Genomic DNA, 20533 nt, shown 5'->3' with positions numbered 1-20533 from the left:
TCCTGCACACGGCAGTCTATTGCTCATCTCATCGCTCTACAAGGTCGTTCCGGGTCGCGCCTCCAACAGGGAATGGCCCACTGAAGCACAGGGAGTACTTCCCTGAAAGGGGGGTTCTGCCCTGTTAGCATCACTTGGCATTTCCTGGGATGTGTTGGCAGCCAGCAAAGCATCAGCGTCCTTATGGATGGGAGTTTTGCTGGTGCACGAGCCCTTTAACGTATCTCCTATTGGCACCCCCTGTGTCCTGGCACTAATGGAGGTGCTAAAGATATACAAATAAGGTACAAGACGAGGTCCTTGTCCTCAAGGGTTTAACAGTTTGAAGTAATCCAACTCATATTATTGAATATTATTGAGAGCAGAGCACTATGAGAGAAGCTGTTGGAAATGAGGAAGGCAAAAAAGAGGATCCTGATTATCTAGAGGCTTGATCAAACCGTAGACTGCAGCATCACCTGAGCTCGTTCAGGCCTCATCCTTAGTCAACTGAGAAATGCTGCGGGTAGAACTAGCTATTCGTGTTTAATACTAACATCTGAGTAGAATTGGCCTAAACTGCTTCTAGAGAAGCAGAGGAAATAAGACAAACACACAGTTTCTCTGCCACCAAACAGGGCAGGCCCGGTGGCAGGCCATGGACCAGGACCTATACAGACCAGAGGCCACGGGCCTGGTGTAGTGGTTTTAGAGTCAGGCTGAAGTCACAGTCACCAGTGGAGTTTCAAAACTGCCTAGTTTCCTGAGCCCAACCCAAAGGTTTTAATTCACTGGTCTAAATCTTTGTTTAAAAAGAACAACAACAACAAAAAGGAATGACAACAAAAAAGGCTCCCTAACTGATTCTGACAATTATCAGAGGAGAGAACTTCGGTAGGATTCTGAGAAGGAAGAAGCCTTTAGCAATGGCGAAGGGGATACCGTGACAGGAAGCCCGTGTATTTGTTTCCCGTGGCTGCCATAACAAATCACCACAAACTTATGGTTTAAAGCAATAGAGGTTTATTCTCTCACAGTCCTAGAGGTCAAAAGTTCAGAATCGAGGTGACTGCAAGGCCACTCTCCCTTCCCGAGGCTCGAAGGAAAATCCACTCTTTGCCTCTTCCAGCTTCGGTGGCTCCAGCTGTTCCGTGGCTTGTGGCAACAGAATTCTAATCTCCGCCTCCGTCTTCCCACGGCCTAGTCTCTTCTGAGTCTTCTCTTCTGTCTCAAATCTCCCTCTGCCTTTCTCTTATAAGCACACCCAGATAACACAGGATGATCTCATTTCAACATGCCCAGCTCAATCATATCTGCAAAGACCCTTTTTCCTAATAAGGCAGCATTCATGGGTTTTGGGGATCTGATATCTTTTGGGGGGCATTATTTTGGTCTACCACAGCTATTATCAAGAGAAGACAGCATCTTCCAAGTGCATAATTAGCAAGAAGCAGTAAAAGACTGAACGGTCTCTTGGGCTTCAGTTTTAACGAAATGAGAGCCTGAAGTTCAAGGGATAAAGCTATAAGGGTAGCTGTTCGAGATTCAGCAGGCAGGGGCATACCTTTTCAGGAAAATTTTACACCCATTCTGCCTCAGGAGACCGAGAGCGACACTATTCCTGATGATAACATCAAAGATTCGCTGCAGATTTTTCCTGAAGTTTCCATGGGTAAGAAAAAGGCTTCCTCCTGAGACAGGGACAGGACAGTGAGAATTGCCCGCATGCCGTGGGTTCCACTGGACCCCTGAGCCGTGAGAAAGCTGCTTGCTTCCCTGATGCCTAAAGCAATCTGGAAGCATTATCCAGGTACATCCTCTTCCCCTGGAGGCTCAGAATATAGTGAGTAACTTCAAATAGGTCCATTAAATAGTCATGATGTGAACTGACAGCCTGAGCCTGTGATTATGTCACCACGGTTTGAAAATAATTACACCACTGTCTGTGTAACTGTGAGCGCTGCTCCACGGAACTGTTCCAGTGTTTGGACTGTAGAAGAGAGTTATAGCAAACACCTTTTAAAATGGCAAGCTTTGCAGCTCACAAGTCAGGACCTCAGTACATCCGGTCTATTAGGTTGTTTTCAACTAATTGCTAAATACGCCTCTCTCCAGGTCTCTCTTCCAACCTTCCCAACATTCTTTCATGGGGGTCTACCTGTAACAAAGGTGAGTTCTGCTCACAGAAATTTATCTCAAGGACATAATCTAGCAAGTGCACAGGGATACAGTCTCAAGAATGTCCATCACCATACTGATTAGAATAACACAAAACTGGAATCGACCACAATGTCCACCAATGACAGTTTCTGCCCATCTCAGAGAACCTTCCTTGATTGTTCAATGTTTTCGTACTTCTTGCTTGGCAGCATATCAAATTGGTAATTCATTTTTTATATAAAAACAGCGGAAGTTCTTTTAACCAGTCTCCATTCAGCCAACATGTGGATAACTTAATACTCTTAATCCTTTCTCTGGAAAGCCACCACACTTCTGCTCCTGCTAATTGTCACCTGCTTATGCCAGAGGCATTTACTATTGTAATTATGTACTTTAATGCCATACTAAGTCAATTACACGTGAATGTGAAAAGTAAGTCGTTGTTCCTGTGAAAACTGGGTTGAATGTTTTAGAAAGACTCAATGAAGGCAAGTCGCTAAAGAAAACACCTGGTCTCAAATTAGGTGTGACAGGGAAGTGAAAAGTGTTAAAGGTTTAGAAGGATTCTGAATTCAGATTGAAATTTCACATAATTTTCACACGTAACAAGATATTCTTCTTTTTGATCTTTTTTCAAGCATTTAAAAATGTAAAACCCATTGACTCATGAGCCATACAAAAATGCGCAATAGGCTGGATTTGGTCTGTGGGCCATAGTTTGCTGATTCCTGTTTTAAATTGAAAAAAATATTATGTTATATATGTGTTAGGCTTTTTTCTTTTATGATTTTCATTTTTCAATTATTCAAAATGTTCAAATGACATTGAATAAGAGGGCTTATATTTTGTTCGTTCATACTCTTTCTACTTCTCTTGCCTGTAAAGCCCATGAAATAAAGGTTTTACTTGGCACATAATAGGTACTCAGCAAGTGTTTCTTAAATGAATGAACTGAAGTTATACAGTGGAGTACTAATACAACCATTAAAAATTATGCCAGAGAGTTCAAGATTAATTGTGAAGGGAGAAAAAAAACTGGGTAACACAATAGTTAAGTATAATACAGCTCTATTTTTAAAAAATTATATGTCTATATTTGTATGGGAAATAATATAGTTGAATATATAAAAAGGTTATTATTATATCACTATAGTTATGATGGGTTTGGGGATGCTTTAAAGTCTTTTTCTTTTTGCTTATCTGTATATTTAATTTTTCTAAAATAGGTATGCTTTCTGTGCATAATTGATCATTTTTATTTTCATTTTACCTTACAATGCTGGTGTCCTGAAGAAATTTGGAACTGACCAAATGGAAGCACCAGGTATGGTCAGATCCTGCATCTGTGGTCAGGGGCTGGGAGTGACTAAGTCTGATGTTGGCCTGGGAGGGAACGGGGAAAGCCCACTTATTTGTCAGATATAGTTCTCAACTGCGCTCAGAAAACTTAAAATTAGATGGCTAGTAACTCCTAAGTTCTAGTCTTGAGAAAGGGGCCTCCCCACTGTTCCACAAGCTGGCCATAGGTAAGCCATGGTTAAAATCTGATATTTTATCCTAGGAGAAACAGGAGGTCCAGGAAGAGTTTTGTTCATTTAGTCCATCAATGGACACTTGCTGGGCACCGATCACTAAACACATACTGCCTCAGACACTGGAGGTGTAGGAGAGAACAAAGCAGATAGGAATCCCTGCCCTCACGGAACTTCCTCTGGGGAGAAGAGAAGAAAAACTGGAAGTAGCTGATGGAGCTGAGGAAATCTCAGAGAGGGTGGGGCAGCAGGATATTTTATCCACCTAGATGGGCAGGGAGGCCCTGTTTGAAGAGACATCTGACCCAGGTCCGGCCAGCAGAGCCAGCATTAGACAGAAGAAACCACAAGGACAAAGGCTCTGGGCAGCACGAGCTAGGCACGTACGAAGGCCTGAAAGAAGGCTGGTGTGGCCGAGGGGATGCCACAGGGAAGCCGATGGCAGCCACCTCAAGGGACCATGACAGAGAATCTATTCTAGGCGAATGAATTTCATTGCAGGTGAAATGGGAAGCCACTGGTTTATATTGTAAAAGGTCATTCTTGGCACTGTGTGAGAGGACAAGGGTGGACAAGGCCTGTCAGGAGGCCACGGCAGGGGTCGCGGCAGGTGAAGGAGGAGGTGGAAACGGAGACCGCAAGTGGACTTCGTCCTTATTTGTTTACTGGTAAAGTCACCAGGACTCGCTTCAGAACTGGATTTAAGCAGGAGAAAGATAGGATTCAATCGGTTTGTTTTTGTTTGTTGAATTTTAACAGCTTTATTGAGATACCATTCTTATACCATACAATTTGCCCACTTAAAGTGTCCAATTCAATGGCTTCCAGTTTATTCACAGACTCATATAATCACCACTACAATCGACTTTAGAACATTCTCATTACTCCCTAAAGAAACCGTGCATCCCTTAGCCACTATCCCCTCTTTGTACCACATTTTATTTATCCATTCTTCAACTGTTGGGCGTTTAGTTTATTCCATTTTTTTGATATTATGAATAATGTTGCTGTGAATACTGTGTCCAGGTTTTATGTGTGAGTATATGTTTTCATTTCTCTCAGGTATATACCTAGGCATGGAATTGCTAGTTCGTATGACAACTCTGTTTAACTGCTTGAGAGACTGCCAGGCTTTTCCAAAACGGCTATAACATCATACATTCCCGTTAGCAGTGTATGAGGGTTTGAGTCAGTTTAAAGATTGCTCTGGCCACTGTGTGGAGAAGAGCAGACACCAGAACGGTCATGCAAAAGTAGCGGCTCTTAGTAGGGTTCAGAGACACCCAACTTAAGGTATTCTTCATATTGCTTATGGCAAAAAGATTTTTGTGAGAGGCCGGTCTTTACATCATGAATCACATCGTTAACTTAAAAGATTCCAACAGAGAGGGCTTGTTAAAACAGATCGGTAGTTTTTGAATCTGGAATTCTAAGGCAAACTGGTATGGAACTGCTTAAACATCTTCCCAAACAAGCTCCTGCAAGCAGAAGGGTATTTTCAGAAAAGCTGAGGGAGTCAGTGAGTGGAAGAAAACCCCCACACCTTCGAGCCATGAAAACACAGGGCTCAAGTGGGAGCCAATTGCCGAGGACTCCTGTGGCAACGGCATCTCTCCTATTGTTTAGAGGGCAATGCCCTGGCCTCTCAGTCCCGGGGAAGGGCTGGCTGTGTTCCAGGCTGCTGGTTTTGACAACTGGGCAGCAGTCCTGTCTCTGCAGCTCTTCCAGTTAGGAAGAGAAGACAAACTAACATCTGTCAAACTTACGATGTCCCTGGCCCTGGGTGAGGTGCTCCACTTATTTCTTAAGTTAGCGAAGCCTCACAGCAAATCATCAAGAAAGAAAGAATTATTTTCCCCAATTTCAAGATGAGAAAAGCTGGTCCCTTTGGACTGGAGGGTCATAAAAGGTCTCTCAGAAGAGATGGCATCTTAGCTGATATCAGCCAAGAGGAAGGGCATTCCAAGATCAGCACCCAAATTGTTCATTAGCTCTTCAGGTGTCCTCATTTTTATTCACAGTTAATTTTAAATCTATAGTTATTAGTACAAATCGGAGTAAGAAGTATCCCTCTAGAAATACATCAAGTTTAAATTCATTTAGAAGATAATTTTGAGTAGAAGGTATAATTCTTTTTTCTTAATATTTCTGACTGTATACTCATCCTATTTTCTATAGCAATCTCACACTCCCTCCCCCCACCCCATTCAATATAATTGTTTTTGCTAATGTGTCTTAATAGACCTTGGTAAGTTTCTGCGACATGGGGAGACACAGTTCCCTCAATCTGGCTGGGCTACTGTGCTGGAAGTGGTGGCTTTGACCTCCAGAATGTCCTATGGAAAAAAAAAAAAGGACTCACAGATACAGTGGCCACCCCTTATCCATGGGGTTACATTCTAAGACCCCCAGTGGATGCCTGAAACCATGGGTAGAACCAAACCCTACATATACTATGTTTTTTCCTATACATATAAACTTTTCCTATGGTAAAGTTTAATTTATAAATTAGGCACGGTAAGAGATTAACAACAATAACTATAATAAAGTAGAATAATTATAACAATATACTATAATAAAAGTTACATGAATGGCTTTGGGGTCATTAGTAAGTAAAATAAGGAATATTTGAACAAAAGAACTGTGATATCATGACATTCATTCTGATACCCTAGACAACTGCTAAGTGACCAATAGGTGGGAATGGATTTGGACCCTCCTGTTCTCCCAAATAAATCCTCTGTGCCCATTTTATTGTTTAAACCTTCAGCTGCTCTAAAAAAGTGGTTCTTACCCCATGTTAACTGTCCATCAAGAGTTTTTAGGGAGCTTTGAGAAGATAGCAATGCCCGCTCCCACTCTCTCCTCTCCTCCTAAGATGGGGCCTGGGGAGTTGTGTGCTTTTTGGTTTTGTTTTTAACTTTTTACTTTGAAATATTTTCAAACCTAGGGGGAAAATTCCAGAAAAAGAATAGTACGAAGTACATCCATATACCCTTTAGCTAGATTCACCTAGTCTTAACATTTTGCCCCATTTATCACTTGCTCTCTGTCTAGATTTTATTTTCTCTGTTTGATTTAAAAAATAAAATGCTTTGAGAGTAAGACATCATACTAACTTCCTTAAAAGTAAGACATATTTCGATGTGGATATTTCCTTGAACAGCCACAGTGTCATGTCAACTCCAGTCAACTTAACACTGATTGATACAAATACTTTTATTTTCTATATCTTCATATTCCAATTTGTCAATTGACCCAACCTTCTTCCCCTTGTAGCATTTTTTTCCCTTCAGTATACTCTCCAGTTTAAGATCAGGCATTGTGTCATTGTTGTCTCACTGGTGTGTTTTTCAAAGCTCTCTGGGTGGATCCTGGTCTTTGGGCCACTGTGCAAATTATTTACTATACTAACATATATTGAGTGTCTACTAGATGCAAATAATTGTGAATAAATCAAGGAGTTTTGTATTTTAAGAGATCCACTTTATAAAAATCAACTTATAATCTCAGAAGGATAAGTACCATGAAAGAAATATTAACTAAATCTGTGGGGGGAAACTTTAATCAAATTTAACAAGCTTACTGTGGGTCTACTGTTTGTCAGGCATTATAAACACTTTTGCAGAAATAGCTAAATATGAAAAAATAAACCTAAATGATAATAATGAATACATGATTAGTTATAAAAGTGAGGATTTTCAAAAGTTTCTCTCAGAGGAAGTGAGACTTAAAAGACAATTAGGATTCAACTCTTAGAGATGAAGACATTTTAGGAGAGGAACTATCAAGAGGAAAAAGAGAGAGAGAAGGGAGTGTACAATGAAGTAAGGAAAGGACTGTACTCCTCTGTGATTTGAGAACTGGGTGCATGGGATTGCACTAGAATTTCCTGGGAAAGTAGGCTAGAAAATGTAAGATGGTAGACCATCTTGGAAAATGGTTTGGCAGTTTCTTCAAAAGTAAAACATAAACTTACCATATAACCCAACAATTCCATTCCTAGGTATCTATTTACCTAAGAGTAATGAAAATTTGTGTCCACACAAAGACTTGCACAGGAAAGTAATGGTTACAGCAGCATTATTCACAGCAGCTCCAAAGTGGAAACAACCCAAATGTCTATCACCTGGTGAATGGATAATCAGAATGTGGTATATCCATACAATGGGATACTACTGAGCAACAAAAAGGAATGAATGCATGATATATGCGACGACATGGATGAATCTCAAAAACATTATGCTAAGATTTAGCAACTAAGTGAAAAAAGCCAGATGAAATAGCACATATTGTATCATTTCATCGATGTAAAATGTCCAGAAGAGACAGATCTATAGCGACAGAAAGTACGTTAATTGTTGCCTGGTTCGGGGTGAGAATGGGGACTGCCTACAAATGGGTACAAAGGATGGCTTTCTTTCGGGTAACAGAAATGTCCTAAAACTTGATTATGGTTATAGTGCAACAACTCTGTAAATTTACTAAATAATGTTGAATTGTACACCTAGACAGATGAACTTTATGAGATATAAATTATACATTAAAAAGCTGTAAAAATTAAGAAGTTATCAAGACCAGACAGAAAGGAAATAAGAACGGCAACCTTAGAAATGAAAAAATACAGTTACTTAAATTCTAAAACTTCATAAATGGGAAAAACTCTAAACTGGACAAATTATTTAGAGGACTGACAAATAGGAAGACAGGATTAAGTAAGGATGCAACACAGAGACAAAATATAATTTTGAATAACATTTCAAGATATGTATGGAGAGGCTTCTTCACTCACCTAAGGGCAGTTCCAGAAAAGAGAATGAGGCAATGGCAGAGAAACAATATTTAAAGAGAAAATGGTTGGTAATTGTCCGGAATTAAAGAGAGCAGATGATATCACAATAAAAAAAGTACATTAACTTATAGAGAATTCTAACATCTAGTGAAACTGCTGAACATCAAAATAAACAAACACAAATCTTAAATGCTATTGGAAGAAAAGGGTTATCTACAAAGGAATGAATATTAGATTAGTAATAGAATTTTTACCAGCAACAATTAGTACCAGAAGACAATGGAGCACTATCGTCATTGTGCTATGGAAAAATAACCGTTCACTAGAATTTTATACCCAGATAAATGATCATCCAACAGTGAGGGAAAAAGAAAACATTTTCAAATATACAAAGAATTCCCTCCCCTACAGAGATCCCTATTAAAGAATGAACTTCAGCCAGAAGAAAAGTGAATCCAAAGGGAAGGCTTTGAATTCAAGAAGAAAAATAGTGAGTAGAAGAATTGGTGAAATGTCAGTAAATTTAATGAACTCTTGGCTATAAAAACAACTTTTTAATTAAAAAAGTAAAAATCTCCGGATGACGATGATATGAAGGGAAAAAAGGAGGGTTGTTCAGTGGATAAGGTATGCAAAGCTCTTTTGTAAAAATAAAGAATTACATGACAACTTTATTTTAAAAATTATATTTAAGTATATATGTTGAAAAGAAAAGACAGTTCTGAGAAGAACAGAAATAAAGCCTAGAGCCCTTAAACCAGCAGTGGAAAATGAGGGAATATAGATCATTTTACTAATCCAATAGAAGGCAAGGATGGAGAAAAAGGAAAAATGAAAAAGGATGCTAAGTGAAAAACACAAAATACGTTGTAAGAATAAGTCTGAATATATTGGTAATCACAATAAATGCACATAGATTAATTTCACCTATAGAGATACAACTAATATAAAACTTATACATGATTCAATATAAACAGAAAAACATACAAACAGTAGCCAAAAGAAAGGTGGCATATCAATATCAATATCAAAAATGTCTAATTTAAACAATTAGCATGAAAAATGGTAAAAAGAGGCACCACCTAACAAGAGTCAACTGTGATTTCGAATGTAGAATATACTTTGAGAAATACTGCCTTCTATGCGTTAGAGATCCTATTTGCTTTCTTCTCTGCTCTATCGTCAGTGCTTGGCACACAATAGGTGTGCCATAAATATTGAGTGAAATGATTACCATACTACATCGAGATGATCTGTTTATGTGTTTGTCAAAACTACAGGGGCAAGGGCCCTGTCTCACTTAGTTTTATGCCATCAATACTCAGCACAGTGCCTCGCACATAGTAGGCACTCCATAAAATCACACTGAATTGAAAGTTCATCTGTTCCATAAAATCTCTCTTAACTGATTTTACCCATAGCTTATCCTTTGTTGCTACTTCTATAGCACTCATCATCTGAAATACTCATTTTAGCAACTGAGTATATAGAAGTATATTTTAGTTCTTTCTCAAACTTGGTTTCTCCAAAACTATTTTAGATACTTTGAAGTTAGAGAAGATGCCTTATACTGTGTCTAGTGCCTTGAATCAGTACTTTTTGGGGTCAATGTCACTAGATGAATGTAGATTAGATCAGTGGTGCCAGCCATTCCCTTTTTCCATCCTTGACTAAAGAGATCACAGGCTCATGGGCCAAGAATGTGGAGAAGTTAACAGGAGGAGGTGGCAGAAGGTAGCTAATGTCCTATTTCAAGTCCCTGTGCTCTCTTCTTTCTGGCAAAATAGGGAGAAAAATGCCTGTGATCCTACAAAAATAGTGGATGTGGGGAAGTGTGAGGGAGATAGTCAGGGAAGAGATCACTACTGGACAGGACGTGGACCTGACCTTCCACTAGCAGGCATTGTACCAGTTTATTAGATCAAAAGGAAACCCCAAGGGATACAACTAAATTCAAGCACTAGGAACCTTATATAGAAGACAGAGAGGGATGTTGTTTTCCATCTACACACAAAGAACAGGAGGGAAAGCTACTACAAGGAGCTCCCAACTGGGAAGCCACAGAGGGTTAATTAAGGGCAGAATTACAGTATCTTCTCGCTGGTCTTCATAAGAAAGATACCACAGTCCGTGGAGGTTCAGTCAGGGCCCTGAGATGAGGTGAGGAGATGGGCTGGCTGACCTCCCAAGGTCCTCTGTTATCCGGTAATTAAATGGTGAATCGTGCACTTCTGCATTTACGCTCCCACACACATCTGCACCCTGTTCGATAGTAAGTCCCTTGGCTGACTTCCAGGTTTAGTACGGAGCCACGCAAGATGCTGGCACTCAACAAATGACTCAAATATTTGTTGAATGAAGGAATAAATAAATCAAGTGTTCAAATGGAGCGCACATGACCTCCCCGACTGTAAAGTACGGCGATTAATAAAATCACAATATTCTAGGCACGATCTCTAGAGCAGAGGAAACACACACACGTACACGCACACATACGCACGCACGCACACACACGCACGCATACACCAGCTCTGGTTCAACTCGATTCAAATTTCCACCTTGGGAGCACAGACCACCTGCTCCGCACGCAGGCTGTAGGAGTTTCCTTGGCAAGGATCCTCTCTCAGCTGCTTTAGGATGGTGCCTCCAGAAGGTCAAGGCACCAAGATTTAGGACAGCTTCCCTTCCGGGCTGACCTCCGAGACAAAGTTTCAGCCCTGATTCGGCCTGAGCCTCCCCTGGGCGCGCCTGTTCGCCCTCCCCAGGGCGCGGGGCGCGAGGCGCGCAGCCCGCGGCGCCTCCCCTTACCTTAGTGAGCTGGGCGATCTTCTTGCACATTTTCACGTGCATCTCGGAGTCGCAATCCATTCTCCAGCTGGCGCCACCGTGGGCATCCGCGTGGGAGCCCTGGCAAGTCCCAGGTGCATGAATTTTGCTGTTGAGGGCAGAAGCCATCGCTAAACCGCGTCCAGCGCTCAAGGGCTCCCGCTGGTGTCCTCGCTGCCCACCGTGTGCACGTGCGTGCGCGCGCGGACGTGTGAGCGTGCGGGCTTCCTCGGGAGAGGCGGCACTGCAGTCCCGCCGCCCGCACCGCCGCGTGCTCCCTGCTTCCCCGGGTGGCCGCCTCCGCGCCGCCCGCGCGCCCACTCTGCCTACTCCAGCGCTCTTGCCGGCTGGCTGGCTCTGCGGGCACCCGCGTCTGCGGCGAGGCGCCGGGGACCCGCACGTGCCTGTCGCGATCTGTGCGCCACTCCTCGGCCCGTGCGGGTTTCGCCTGCAGCGGTAGAGCTTACGGTACGCGGGGCCACTCACTGACTGTAGAGAGGTTTGCGCTGGCCGGGCGCGGCGCTCTCGGACACGTGGGTGGCGCCTGGCTCCAGACTCAGCGGCGACCGACCCAGCCCTTGGTGGGCATCCCGGGCTAAGGAGGAAGAGCAGGCTTCGGCCTCAGGCGGCCAGAGCGCATGGTCTGAAGAGGGGACCCTGGCGATGCGCTGCGGGGCTGAACTGGGTGGCGAGGAACCCGACCCCTTCACCACCTTATTCAACCTGCGATTCGGGAGCCTCGGAGCTCCAGGCTGAGGGCGGAGGTAGGGGCGGGATGCCGGGAGGTGAGAGCAGGTCGCGGGGATGCGAGGAGGTGCAGGGGGGCTGGGATGCACAGTGTGGGCCCCCGCAGGGGCTGCAAACGAGAGTCCCCTCCCCCCATTTTGGGGAGGAGCCCAGACGTTGCGGGAGGATTGCCAGAGATCACCAAACAAAGGGAAGAAGCCAAAGCGGCGGCCGAGAAGCTGGTGTCTGAAACCTGGGATGAGAACGCATAGTGCGTGAAGCGGTAGGAAAGCAGAGCAAGTCGTCAGAAAGGTAGAGAGGATGGTGGCAGGTGTGAGAAGAAGGAGGCAAAGAGGAACGGAGGAGTAACTGAGTCACATGGAGCTGAAAGTCTAAGTAAAACAAGCCAGTGAAAGTGAAGTGACTCGGCCACACCCGTACAACCGGATTAGCAGCTGGTGTCCCTCCGTTTGTTTGATAAGTGGAGAGGTTAGCGGGCCAGATTTCTTTGTGGCTTGCTTTCTTTGGTTTCAAACAGTGGGCTTTTGGGAAAGTGACAGCACCCCATTTAGATTTTCGGAAAGTGTGAATAATAGAGTCATCATAATAAGCAATTAGCATGGTTAATATATTTCATTTTACAAATTGCCATATATCAAGAGTTTTAATAGTCATAAAGCAAGCCAGTTTCAAAGGGTCTCAGAAACCACAACCCCATCCCTCCACACCTCCACACTGCAGGTAATAATAATCTGCAGGTAATAATAACCACTTTTATAGATGAAGAAATAGATACAAAAAAATTGTACCAACTCAGGCAATTACAAGTAGCAGACTTACGTCTGGAACTGAGATATTCCTATTCTAAATTCCTTATTTTTGCCCCAGTACATTACACTACATACGAATGACCAAACAGAGTTTCCGGTTTCTAGTTTATGTTTAAGGTTCCCTCTCTAGAACTCACCCCCGCACCCCAGCCCTAATTTGTTTAGAAAACAGAATGCCTGAATCAGAATAACTACCAGGAGGTTGATGTAGATTCTTGGTCCTATCTAGACTTTCTGAGTCAAAACTCTCTGGAGTCGAGAACTAGGAATCCATATTTTACACAAGCTCTCTACTTAAATTCCAAATCACGCATTTCAAATATATTCTACAGGGTGTTAATACATACTAAATTTTACAGGAATTCAACCACTGTGTAAACTAGAGGTAAATAAGCCTTTTTGGTCTAGAACTTTACCAAAAGCTGTTCGCCATTTTGGAAAATCGCATTATCGATGGCCATGTGGCTCATGGTATTTGGTTGCCAGTCCAACATGCTTGTATTACAACTGCTGCCTTGGTGGTGAGTCTACCTGTGTCTGCAAGCATCTGAGAACTCCATCATCATAAAGTTAACCACACCAGAGAATCTCTATATTGAAATACATATGATTTAATTATTCTTTCCTTTTATTTCTATTACTGTCAAGAAATTATACTGATTTTAAAAATGTGTGTAATAATTTAAAAATTATCTACAAATTTCAAAATAGCAACATAAATATTATAAAAAAGGTGATGTTGAGTCTGAATAGAATTGAGAACCACTGCTCTAGATGATCATATGCACATTAAAGTTTAGGAATACTGCAGTCTAATCTCAAGTCTTAGTTACTTAAACACAATCTTATTAGGTCCAGGGACCAAAATATTTTCCAGTAGGCCATGTTATACTTTCAACTTTATAATACAAGATAGTAGAAAACCAGATTCCTTACCAGGCTTTGCTGGACCACAGCTACTGTAATTTTGGTACTGCAGACCGATCAGTCTTGGAAAGAGTCCTCTGCAGATGCTGGGACTTTCTAGCACTGTGATTAGTAGGTCCTTCCACACTATCAGGAATGAAATGGAGGGCAGAAGAGGATTCAGCACTCTCTCAAATATAGGGGTGGCAGAGCACTTATTAGCACACTAATGTGGTCTTGGCAATGTGCTGTGCCCTCTGCACATGTCCTTACCTTCAGCGAGGTACTTATTATCCTCATTCTACAGACTAGAAAATCGAAGCTCAAGGAGGCTAACAAACCAATTTTATACAGCTAGTAAATGGATCTGAGTCTGTATAAGTTCGAAGGCTGTTTTTCTCAAAGCACAATGCTGGCAATGGAAAACTTTTTAAAATTATCATTCTTTTTTCTTTAGATTATAAAACTGTAAGCTTCTAGTAGTACCCCCCAGCTCACCTGTAATAATACAGAAAAATGAAAAGCAAAAATCAAACAAAAAGCAAATCCCACAAAGAAAATTACTGTTAATATTTTGAGATCCTTCTAGACATCTATCTGTACACACCTAGAAAATGGTATGTACATATATGTATTTTTAAAACATAAATGGGATATGTCCACTCAATATAAAATGGACATATTTTTTCTTTTGCCAATAAAGGTCCATATTCTCATTTTTGACAGCCAGTAATTCCATTATTTATAATAACTTATTTGTCCTATCCCCTACTGAACAATTTTTTTATATTTTAAGCAAAATGTTTTGCATGTGTTTATAATGTATGTTTGCTATGAGAAGAATAAATTCTGTTTTAAAAGACAAAAAAAAACCCAAAAAGATATGAAACTTAAATGAGATAGAATTCTTAATGTGTATTAAGTACAGGTAGTATACTATAAGACAAGATAGAATGGAATTTATATAAAAAGAATGGAACGAACAAGTGTCACTAACAGAAAAAGATGGAAAGTCCAAATTGTAAGGTAAAAACAATGCCACCTTTAAGCCGACAGCTACATCATCCCTAAAATTGCCATTCATTGTTGACACCCGTTCTGGCCCCAAGTATGTTCTCCCCCAGAAACACAATTAGAAAAACGTGGCTCTCTGCAGGACATCAAACAGGCATACTTGCCCCCTGCACATTTCCGACGGAGCAAGCATGTACTGACTCCAGGCATCCCCCATCGGCTCAGCCCTTTTCAATTTTAGCTGTAGTTCTTATAACCACACTATCAGAAGTGAAGGCTGGTACAGCAGACAGGACATAACAATACTGCGTAATACAGGGTTCAGGTGATGTGGTCCTCTCATTTCCCTGGTGCCTCATCCTAAATGTCTTAACCTTCACTGTACTTTGCAATTGACTTCTATTTTAAAGTGATTTAATAAACCAAGTAGTTCCAGCATCTTAATTTGAGATGTAAAGGATCCTGGCTGTGACATCTAGGGTAGCCTGCCTGATAAGAGTGTATTTGGAGGCTACCATTGCATCAAGATAACTTCTAGATGACATCATACACGGATCTTTGCATGGATGTGCAAGTAGTTCCATAGGAATAAATCCTAGAACAAACTAGTTTCATAGAGTAAGCAAATTTTAAGTGTTGATATATTTGCTATACTGTTCTTCAGAAGTTATTTCAATTTACACTCTAATAGTGAAAAAAAAAATGTATATTTTCCTGTATTTTGCCCAAGCTAGCCAGTATTGATCTTCAAATATCTTTAAATAGGTGAAGAGTGTCTCCCGCTAAACCACTTGTTTATTAGTAGGGCTGCTGGAACACCTTTCCACAAGTCGATCAGTTGTTCGAATTACACCTTTTGTGCATTGCCTACCTTTCTTCCTTATGTTGAAATAACTTTCTAGGCCCAAGATGCACCTGTTCCTGCCCAAGGTGCCAGATCAGCAAACAGAAACTTAGATAACTTTGTGTCCTGAGAATGCTCTGCTTGACCAGAAATGCAGTACATCCAGTCAGCTAGTCCTCAAATGCAGAGCCAGCTTTGGCCATATACTCATTTCCTTGTTCCTTTTCACCTCAAACAAGTTTGACTACATGGACCCAGCCAATCAGATATTTTCTATTTTTCTATTCCTTGTTGTTTGTCCTATAAAAGCTTCCTGTCTTCGGCCCCATTTTACGGTTCTCTTTGGAGATCGGACCTTTCATGAAGGGTTAAATAAAGTTTGTATCACCTAAATTGTCTTCTTTAATCATTTTTAACACTTATTACCAGACTTTTCTTTGTAGGGGCTTTTAGCACTTTGCCTATAATATACATCGCAAACATTTCCCCCATTTAGTCATTTGTTTCGGCTTTCTTATGTTCTATAAATATTTTGAATTTTTATTCAAAATCTTTGTACTGATATTTTTCTCTTACATTTTCTGGCATTATGCTAAGAAAGGCCTTTCCCATCCAAGATTGGGTTCTCCTAATATTTTTATGGTCCCATTTTAAAAAAATAAAGTTTACATGTTTTATCTAGTTGTGATTTATGTTGATACATGGAGTGAGGCCAGAATTCAGACTTATGTTTTCCCAGATGGCTAAGCAGTTGTCCCAACAGATACTGAATAATTCATCTTTACCACACTGATAGTCTAATTGCTGCCTTAGGTGATTTCTTTAGAAATTTACTAAGTAATCTTTTAGGCTTTGCTTAGTGATTTTTCTTCTAACATACTGCAATTATTACTCCATCACACTTCTACTACTCATTTAAAAACAAGATCACATTCTTGAGTACTTCCCTTAACCCTTTTACCTAGAGGGCTATTTTCCCTACTCTGCCTTACTTAGTCCTACTCATCTTTGCATGTCCCTAAAATACACTCTCATAGCTTTGCATTTCTGTGAAGCACATATATCATGTATTTCATTTTTGAAAGCTACAGCTTTCTGTTAAACATCCCCCTTTTTTTGAGTGAACAATTTCAAGAAATGAACACACAGCTTAGACTGGCACTATGCTTTTATTGTGATCCTAACACACACTAATTAGTAGTACCAGGGTTTCACTAGAGGTAGCCTGGTAGTAGGTCTTCCATCTCATCCCCACGGGAAGAAAGAAAGAAAGAAAAAAGTCACAAAATAGCAACATTTCCCAAGATTACAGTATATCAACATAATACCATGGAATGGGACATTTTGGAATAAAATGTTTTGTGGCAATTATAGCCAGATTATAGCAACCTTAATATGGTCACCATGAACTCCACGGTTGTTCTGGAAACAGTTCGTGGGCAATACATGTCTGGGAACTACAGCACTGATAGTTGCTTTTTATTTATCTTACTACTCAAAATTGTGAACGGTTAACAAAGGTGTGAAACACAGGGATAAGAGTCGAGTATATGGGCTAAGAGCAGGCAAGGGCACAAGTAGGCTTTCCTGTACCTGACACATCTAACGACCTATTTACAAAGTACATTAGACTTCACCTTAGGGTAAACAGGCAGGGAATGAATCTGACAGCTCAATACTGTTGCCTTTCTGGTCTTTTCCTAGAGTTCAAGGGTAATTAAACAATAGAACTCTCTAATGCTCAAAAAAGGAGTGGAACTGAAGCTTTTTAATTCCCCTTATTATAAGAAGTAGAGTGCTCTGTACCCAATGGACACTCAAAAGTTTTTAACTAAATTAAGTATTGGTAAAATGAATGACCTATGACTGAATATCTCAACATAGCCATTTCTCAATTTCTCTTTCTCTTACTTTTATTGTCCAGAATATTGACATGGAGCTAGAACTTTTCAAATTTTGGTAAACATACAAATTATCAGGAGCTTGTGAAAAATGAATATTTATGACTCCCCATATCGGAAATTTTGACCTAGTAGGTTTGGGTAAGACATTTTAAACAATCACTTAAGTGATGCTTTGAGGATGGTACCACACCCCACATTGAGGACTGCTTTAATGGTGCAAACAAGCCTTGTCATTTCCCTCTACAGCAATTTGACCCAAGAGGAATGAGTGCACATACCCACAAAAACCACAGGTACGAGAATATTTATTGCAGCTTTATGTGTAATAGCCCTGAATTGAAAAAAAATGCAAATGCCATCAACAGGTGAATAGATAAATGAATTATGGCATATTCATACAACAGGATAGTCTACAATAAAAAGATGAACCACTGATAACACGAAAACATCAGGATGAATCACAGTTATTATGTTGATGAAATAAGCCAAGCATAAAACAGTATATACTGTATGATTCCATTTGCATGAAGTTGAGAACAAGTAAAACCAATTGATCTTTAGAAGAGTAGTTATTTCTGGGGGAAGTATAAACTGGGAAAGGGTGCTGGGCAATCAGAAACCTTTTGTACTTTGATATGTGTATACATACGTGAAAAATCATCAACCACATTTATGATTGGCATATTTTATGTATTTCATTGTAGGTATGTTATCCCTTACTTGAAAAAAAAAGGCAGATGAACAAATTGGTCTGGCATGTTTTACTCAATAGATTTGATGACAAAGAAAAAACATCACCACATATAATCATTTGCAATTGTCAATTTATTCTGAGATTATATGTTAATATAAACAAAGTATAGAAAAAACCTCAACCATAACTCACAGTAAAAAATCTAAAGCATTATGGACCTGTCACTGGATATATCTTGAATAAAAAACAGTATGGAAGATGAAAAACAATAAGAAATTCCAAAATATTTAATTCCTTATGCTTTTGAGCCAGCAGAAGCTAAAATTTAAATGAAAAACTTGTGGAAATTACTGCTGTAGATTATGCATCCTTTCTGTAAATAAAACTTGAGATTTGCCTAAGTAAGGAACAAAGTTCCTTTTATATAAAACAAGTTATTGAATTATATTTTCTTTCTGAAAAAATTTTCTGCGGTGCACATCTTATTGAAGGTGAGCACCTTGCAATTGTGGATTATGATGCCTGAAGGATTAATCAAATTGCTGACAATACTACAATTGTACTATATTTTTAATGTCAAACTTCTAAAATCTGACTACTAAAACTAATAAAATAATTACATTTTAAGAAAAAATTTTCAAATTTGTGTGACACAGTGACACTCATCCAAAAGTGTGTATTTGGTGTACTTCTAATTGCCTCATTTTACCACGGACCTAGTTTCCTATGTACTTATCTTATTCTTTTCCCCTAAGGTCCCAACATCTTTCTCACTCTTCTCTACACTTTCCATAAACTCAAACAGTTTCTTCCAAGTTTTCTAGAGACATTACTTCCTAAAACCCCCTTCCTACTTACTGGACATAGTAGTCATCCTGGGACTTTCATTCATTGCATTCCTTTGTGAGATCTTATGTTTTCAGGAGCCCATGCCTTCTTACTTTGATTACTCCTTTGTTTTGGTGAAGCACATCCTCCAGTAGCCTCCTAAGAAATGGTACATGGTAAGGTGGAATTTTGAAACCATGCAAGTCCAAACTTTATTTTAGCCCCAAATTTGATTGGATTGTCTAGATACAGAATTCCAGATTAGGATTCATTTTTCCTCTTAAATTTGAAGGACTTGCTTTCATAATCTAACACCCAGTGTTGCTACCAAAAGTCTAAATGCCATTCTGAAAACATCCTTTTATGAAAACCTTGTTTTCCCTTTGGAAGCCTTTAGGACCTTTTTTCCCCCCGAAATATGGTATGCTCTTGTATGTGTTTAACGCATTATGTTGAGCATTAAGTGGATCCTTTTAATTTAGGAGACTCATGTCCCACATTTCGGGGAAATGCTGTTTTCTCTCTTCACCTCTTTTCTCTGTTCTCTCTTTTTGGGGTCTTATTAATCAGAGGTTGCATCCCATTCTGATCTTCTCATTTTTCTTTTGTCCTTTTCCTGTTTTCCAACTCAGCTTTTCTGTTCTACTTTCTGAAATTTCTTCAGCTTATCTTCTAACACATCTATTGAATGTTTAATATTAACCCTATTATTCCAATACTTTTATTTTGTTGTTCATTTTTTACAGCATGCTATTATTTTATGGATGCAATATATTCTGTTTCTGAGACTATTATAGCTTGAGGGTTTTATGTTCCCTTCATTATTTCTAGTTTTTTTCTTCTGTTTCTTTTGGTATTCATCTTTCATTGTTCAAAGTATCTTCAAACGTCTAGTGATTCTTGGCTATCAGTTTATTGTGAGTTCATGTGACTGAAAGCTGTGTATGAATGAGGAGGCTTGTGGGCTCTGGGTTTTACAGTAGCAAATAATCATAATCAAGTGGTAAGCTGTTTTATTATTCATGTTTCTGGATGGGGTGAGCAGGGCTGGGTATAAGCCTGGCTGCCAGATTATGTAGCTGGGTGGACTAAAGAGACAGACAGTTCATGATGTTCAGATACTGACATTCTTTCAATCTTCCTGTTTCCAGTGTCACACCTCACTATCACCATCACTCTCCCCAGGTCCCTGTTCTAACTGGGACTTTGGTTCAATTTCTCCAGGGAATAAGCTGCTAGAGTTTGGCTATAGAGGAATAGTCACTTGGCCACCCAAAAAATAAAAAACAAAACAAATAAATCCCCAAAACTTTCAAATAATCCCCTTGCTTCCAACTTTGCTCCTACCTCTGCTTTCCAGGGTACCTTGTTCTTCAAATCTTTGAGTCTTTGGGGGGTTCTGAAAGGAAAAGAATGGTGTTTCAGATCTGTGGACCTTTCTTGCAATGAAGAATGGCTGCCAGAACTGTGCTATCAAGTATTTAAATTAAAAAGAGTA

General features: G+C 40.1%; 1 protein-coding gene across 2 annotated transcripts in view; it reads right to left on the bottom strand.

Moving 5' to 3' along the window:
• Positions 1-20533, bottom strand: part of FAM184B (family with sequence similarity 184 member B) — an 86068-nt gene that overhangs the window by 59631 nt on the left and 5904 nt on the right. The window contains exons 2-5 of one of the 2 annotated variants that reach the window (XM_039838096.1): positions 19066-19194; positions 13782-13898; positions 11776-11884; positions 11272-11398 (exon numbers count right to left, since the gene is read on the bottom strand). In XM_039838096.1, the coding sequence (XP_039694030.1) occupies positions 11272-11398; positions 11776-11884; positions 13782-13898; positions 19066-19099 (387 nt within the window). In that variant the 5' untranslated portion in view covers positions 19100-19194. Of the gene's footprint in view, positions 1-11271; positions 11434-11775; positions 11885-13781; positions 13899-19065; positions 19195-20533 lie in introns of those variants that run through there. The other variant, XM_039838097.1, reaches the window with a different exon arrangement.

This window comes from Pteropus medius, unplaced genomic scaffold (assembly GCF_902729225.1).
Source record: "Pteropus medius unplaced genomic scaffold, Ma_sr-lr_union100, whole genome shotgun sequence".
NCBI classification, from domain to species: Eukaryota; Metazoa; Chordata; class Mammalia; order Chiroptera; family Pteropodidae; genus Pteropus; species Pteropus medius.
Note: the sequence above shows the minus strand (reverse complement) of the source record. Positions and strands in the feature narration are given on the sequence as shown.